The sequence below is a fragment of the Solanum tuberosum genome, unplaced genomic scaffold (assembly GCF_000226075.1).
Source record: "Solanum tuberosum cultivar DM 1-3 516 R44 unplaced genomic scaffold, SolTub_3.0 scf00163, whole genome shotgun sequence".
Classification (NCBI taxonomy): domain Eukaryota; kingdom Viridiplantae; phylum Streptophyta; class Magnoliopsida; order Solanales; family Solanaceae; genus Solanum; species Solanum tuberosum.
Genome location: NW_006239087.1, coordinates 1,174,244 through 1,180,722, shown reverse-complemented (window position 1 = coordinate 1,180,722; position 6,479 = coordinate 1,174,244). Strand labels below are relative to the sequence as shown.

General features: G+C 36.5%; 1 protein-coding gene across 1 annotated transcript; it reads right to left on the bottom strand.

Moving 5' to 3' along the window:
- Positions 1-760: 760 nt before the first annotated feature.
- LOC102591364 (uncharacterized) lies at positions 761-5,770 on the bottom strand. Its single transcript, XM_015311503.1, has 5 exons — positions 5,570-5,770; positions 5,309-5,512; positions 3,921-4,020; positions 2,208-2,471; positions 761-1,323 (listed from the first exon to the last, which is right to left on the bottom strand). The coding sequence occupies exons 1-5, from the start codon at positions 5,768-5,770 to the stop codon at positions 761-763; spliced, it is 1,332 nt and encodes a 443-aa protein (XP_015166989.1).
- Positions 5,771-6,479: the final 709 nt, after the last annotated feature.

The window sequence follows — 6,479 nt, the reverse complement described above, 5'->3', positions numbered from 1 at the left end:
ATTACTTTTTTAAAATTTGGATGTTTTGTCCAAAAGTTCAGAAACCTAAAAGGTCGCACTACTGGCTCTTCCTACGAACTACATATTACATGTAGTGGTGCGTGATCAGAACCTTCTCGCACCTGATGAATGACTTCACTAGAGGGGAGAAAATCAAAAAATTCTTGGTTCCCAAAGACCCTATCTAGTCTTTTAAAAATACATCCCCCTTCTATTCTACCGTTCCACCAAGTGAATTTACTTCCCGAGTACTTTAGCTCCATCAACGCACAATTGTTGATGCACTGACCGAAATCCAAAGCTTCATATTGAGTGAAGTCCATGCCTCCTTGTTTCTCCTCCTCATTCATTATGACATTGAAGTCCCCTCCCACTAACCATGGTATGTTTTGCACTTCAGTTAGGCCTTCCAGCTCTTCCCACAGTTCAAGTCGTTCCAGCGCACCACATCTTGCGTAAACTGATGTTATCATGATTTCCTTATTGTAGTGTCTGAACTTCATTGTCAAATGTTGTATATTATCTCTTATCACTTCTCCACTCCACTCTTCCTTCCAAAAAATCCAAACTTTATTTGAGCAATTACAACAGGCATTGTGCATCCCCAACTTTCTTTTATAATGTTCTAGCTCTTGTGGACCTTGAAATGGTTCCATTAGTGCTATGAAATTGTACTTGTGTCTTTTATTCAGGTCCATCAACCTCTCGAAAGCCTTTTGAGATTTTATGGACCTGATGTTCCAGAAGATGGCTTTCCCAATCATTGGGAAACATCTCCTGACCTATCCCTGCTTCTTGTTTTCACTTGCAATGGAAGTGATGGTTGTCCTGTCTTGCCCTTTTTGACACTATTTTCCAGGTATTTTATTTGCCTTGGTGACAAATCTCCCTCCCTTAACGTTGTGGCAATGTTTTCTACAATGTCATCATCCTCTTCACTGTCTCTACGTCGTTGTTTCTCCTCCTCTGTGACTTCCTCCAGGTCCGACATGATGTTGTCTTCCTTTTCATCAACTGTCATGTTGCCTTTTTCCTCCCCTTTATTTGATACATCTCTTTCTTTATCTACTTTTGCTTGTATGCCTTCCACATTACAACTTCTCGCATCTCCCTCGGCATTTCCTTTCCAAGCTGATTTTACTGACCTGATTGACAAGTTTGACATGTTTCCCTTCTCCTTGTTTGACACTCTTTTGTCCCTATTTTCCTTTGATCCACTACCTATAGTATTATTGTTTATTTTCCCAGAAATCTCTCCTTCCCCTTCCCTTGAATCACCTCTGTTGTCCTCTTTTTGTTGTTCTTCTTTTGTTTCTCCAGATTCTTCATCATTGTTTAGAGCCCCAAATGTGACATATTTGAATAATAAGTATTTACATCATCTCATATATCTCTTCTATCCTCTCAATTAGTTTCCAAGGTATTCTCCACTTCATTCTAATCATATTTTTAAGACTTAATGAATCAGTCTCTAAAAAAATGTTAGCATATCCTTGTTGTTTACAGTATCTAAGAGCCTTCCATACCCCAGTTAATTCAGCCACCATATTAGTGCAAAACCAATTCTTTTTTCCTCTGCATATAGTAGATCCCCATTGTTATCCCTCAGACAAAACCATAAGAGCTCATCCCTAGATTTCCTTTGCTCGCACCATCTGTGTTACATTACACCAACCCTCTTCTGGCCTTGTCCAGTGTACAATGCGATATTATAGAGTGGGTCTATATTCTTGAAGGAAATAAAAAATTCCACTCCATTGAAAAGAAATTTTCCTGAACCAGGGATACTTGACCTTTATCATCTGGTGAACTGTCATTTGACATTGACGAAACATTTTATCAAAAGATACCTCCTTGTCATGTCTTCAAGAATTTCTCATTTTCCATAGTTCCCACATGATAATGGCTGGTATAGCCTTCATGATTTGCTGCAACTTTGAACTCCCCTCATACTCCCACCATTTCTTGAGTAATAGTTGAGTTCCATCAATAGTAAAACCTACACAAGAAGCAAGAAACTGCCATAGCCTTTTAGCTATGGGAGCTGTTAGAAATAAATGTGTCATGGTTTTCAACTCCCCCTTCTCGCAATAGTGACATTTTGATGCTATATGCATCCTCATCCTCTTCAAATTGTCATATGTTATCTGTTGTAATTCTTTTCTTCCATATTCTCCACAATAAGAGAGAAATTTTAAAAGGAATACCTTTAATCCAAATGTAGCTCATCCCATCTCTACATTCCCTTTTATTCATTAATATGCCATTAGCTAATTTGACAGAAAATACTCTTGTTGAATTTCCCATCCACCATGGCTTATCATTAAGGGAATAATTGTTACGTTTGATGTTTTCCACTATGTGAGCTACCATTTTGTGTGACAGATTTTCTTGCAATTTTTCAATCTTCTTACGTCCATTTTCAATGAACTCCTTCACCTCTATTTCCTCATCCCTCGCATTTTCTCTTTCTGTGAAAAATAAAGTCTCTTGTTTTGTCAAGTTTTCAAATCAAAAGCTCGAATTTCCTGCTTTCATTTGCCACCAACTATCATGCTCCACCTCTTCTTTTATTGCCAAACATGAGATGATGCAGAGATCCTAACAAGGGTAGGGTGTAGCTTTTTATCATATTTAATGTCCATGTAGATATTCCATAAAGAAGTAGACACCCTGAAACTCCACCATAATTTAGAAAACAAAGCATTATTAACATCATGTAGAGATAAAAAATCAAGCCTCCTTCTGCTTTAGGAAAACACATTTCATTCCAAGCTACCAAATGTTTTCCTTTAAGATGCCAGTACTTCCCCAAAAGAATTTTGTAAAAAATTGATGCAACTTTTCAATCACCTTCTTTGGGGGAGTTCATAGCAGATAAAAGATAGATTTGTAATGATTGAAGAACATGACTAATAAGGATGTACTTACCTCCAAAGGATAAGAGTCTATTCTATCAAGACAAGATCCTTCTTGCCACCTTTCTAACCAACTCTTCAAAGTAAATGTTGACCTTTCTTTCATAAAAAAACAAGGCACCCCAAATAAGTAAAAGGAAAATTTCCTTGTCTTATTCTAGTCAATTTTCTCATTGTGATTGCCACAATCAAAGGGGTCTTGTCATGAAGATAGAAAGAATTCTTAGCCTTATTGACCATTTGACCTGAAACTTTTTCATATTCCCTAAGCACTATCATCATCTTGATCACTGATATTATATCACCTAAACAAAATAATATGGTGTCATCTGCATATGATAGATGATTTATTGCTAGACTCCATTTTGGCATGTCATATCCTTTGTAATCTCTATCATCATGCAAGCCGTCTAAACCTCTAGCTAAGACTTCTGCTGCAATGATAAATAGTGTTAGGGATCCTTGTTTAAGACCTCTAGAAGACTCAAAGAACCCATTAGACTGGCCATTAATGAGAACTGAATATCAATTACTAGAGATGAGTCTCCATACCATGTCTACAATACCTTCGAGAAACAAAACTTACGCACACCTTTGTTAGGAAGATCCAAGACATTCTATCATACGCCTTAGTAATGTCTAGCTTTACCACCACATTAATGTGTTAATTCCTCTGGTTAATATCCCTGCTTATTTCTTGTGCCAAGAACACATTTTCAGTTATACTCCTACCCTTGAAAAACCTGAATGTGTAGGAGAAATAATTATAGGCAGCACCTTCACTATTCTATCATGCACCATTCTTGATATAATCTTGTTGATAAAAGAGCTCACACTAATTGGCCTTATGTCTGAAAAATTATTAAAATCCTCCTTCTTGAGTAGTAATACCAGATTAGTATGAGTAATAAAATTTGGCAGTGTTTTCCCACAAAAAAAATGCAACCACTAATCTAGTAATATTACCCCCCATAATTTTCCAACAAGATTGAAAGAACAAACCTGAAAAACCAGCTGGTCCACTCACACTATCTCCATTTAGTTCAAACACCACCCATTTTGTTTCCTCTTGAGTTGGTAGTTTTGTCATCTTTTCATTTTTCTGCATCAGTGATCAGTTTGGGGATATGTCTTAGCAAAGTGTAATCTTGCGATGTCTCTTATGCCTTAAACTGCTCAGAAAAGAACTGAACTGCTGCTTCCCCTATTTGTTGGTTTGTCTATACAACCTCCCCATGTTCATTACATATCTCTGACAAATGTAACTTTTTCCTTCTTCCTTTAACATAAGAATGGAAACATTTAGTGTTTCTGTCCCATCAACAAACCATTTCATTTTCACCTTTTGCTTCCAGTTTTCTTCTTCAATGGTGAGATGTTTTCTCTATTCTCCCTCCATTTTGCTCAGTTCTGCCCTACTATAAGTTGTATGTGAATCTCTACTTGAGCTTCCTTAACCATGATCACATCCTCAATGGTGGCAATTTGCTGAAAAATGTTACCAAAGACATCCTTACTCCATTCAGCTAATGCTCTGTTTACTTTTTTCCGTTTCGCATGAACTTCCAAAAAAGGGCTAAATCAATCCTCCAGTGTTGTTGGACAATTTCCTTGAATTGATGGTGTTTAGTCCAGAAATTCAGAAATCGAAATGGTTTAACAATAGGTTCATCTTTTGTATCACAAGTCACATGAACAAAGGCATGATCAGAAACCTGTCTAATTAAATGATGAACTTCATGGGCAGAAAATTCCTCTGTGAATAAGGCATTCACTAAAATTCTGTCCACTCTCTTGAATATAAAAGCTTCTTCTATTCGGCCATTCCATCAAGTGTATTTACTCCTAGAAAACTTCACCTCACATAACACACAATTGCTAATGCAATGAGAAAAATCAGTAGCCTCATGCTGAGTGAAATCTAAACCTCCCATTTTTTCGTCTTCATTAAGTACAACATTAAAGTCACCTCCAATCATCCAAGCAATTCGTTCTAAATTCTCCCATAGTTCCAGTCTATCTAATGCATTACATCTAGCATATACTGATTAAATAATGAAAGACTTGTTGTTCTTATAGGATTTCATAGATATGTGTTGTATTGAATCAATAAGCAAAGTTCCCTCCCAGTTATCTTTCCAAAAAATCAAAATTTTACCTGAACAATTTTCCAAGGCATTATTGAATCCTAACTTCCTTTTGTATTGGTCTAGCTCTGATGGATCCTTAAAAGGTTCCATTAAAGCTACAAATGAATAATGATGTCTTCTATTCAGATCCATTAATCTCTCAAAAGCATTTTGAGTATCTATCTGTCCTTACTACTCCTTGTTTTGACTTGAAGAGGAATGTTGGGCCGTCCTTTTTTTGGCTTCAAACTATTTATGTACCTTGAAGATAAATCCCCAGCTTTGCTGGATATTATAATCCATGTATTCATCTTCTTCTGTTTCCTTTCTATGTTGTATCTCTCCCTCTGTTTCATCGATTAATTCGGGAGCTTCTTTTAGCTGTGTTTCTGCTTCTTTCTCCCTTATCGCTTCATCACTCTTTTCTGCACATGTATCTATTTGTTGTTCCTTAAGTCCAGTTTCCTGCACATTAGCTCTATCACCAGAGATAGAACTATTAGCTCATATATTGCTAGAGACTTCCACAGGTTCCCCATTCTTTAAAAGTGTACACATGGATTTCTCAACAAGTTTATTAGTGTTACTGTTCTGTGTCCCTGGTGATGCCCCTTTATCTTGTATTTTAAAGGAACCTTCAACCCACTCTTTCGATGATTCTTTTGATACTTGAGTGATCAGCTTTTCAAAAGCCTGATCTTCTGTTCCTTTTGAGATCTCCATCGCTTCACCTTCTCTTGCGTCATTCTATAAAGCCCCAAATTTATTCCCCGTAGGAATATCCACCTTGGCCCAGACTTTCTCTGCCTGCTTCCTCCACCCCCATTTGAATTTAGATTCTTCAAATTTATTCATCTTTTCCTTTTGTTGGAGTGTAATCCTTTCTTCCAAATTAAATCTTTTTCTTATCCCGATTTGTCTCATTTGTATTTTGTGTTTTTACCCTTTCTTCTCTGTCAGTTACCTTCACGTTCTTCTTCTCTCTTTTTGGATATTGTTCCGGATGTTCCACAATCATTGTTGCGCATCATGTCCTTGTAGCATGCATGCCTTACAATATTTTGGAACGTAATCGTACTTTATTCTCACCCACTTCTCTATGACTTCCCCATTAGTCTTTTTCACGCCTAGTGTAATTTTTTTAAACTAGAGGTAAATTAAGTATATATGATAGTAAAGTATGTCTAGTTAGGTAGTTTTCCTCTCTGACTTCCTTCTTTAAAAAAATAAAAAATAAATCTTAAATTAGATACGACATGTTTATTTTGGCCTTATTTTAAAACTGTTGTACCCAATTCTTATCAGTCTACTAATTCATGGTGTTAATTTTTTAAATGTTGAAATTAAATCAATTAAGCAGCTTCTATGGTAACAACTAGCATTTTCATGATAGCAAGGTGCTCCCCTTTATTTGAATACCTACCTACGACTT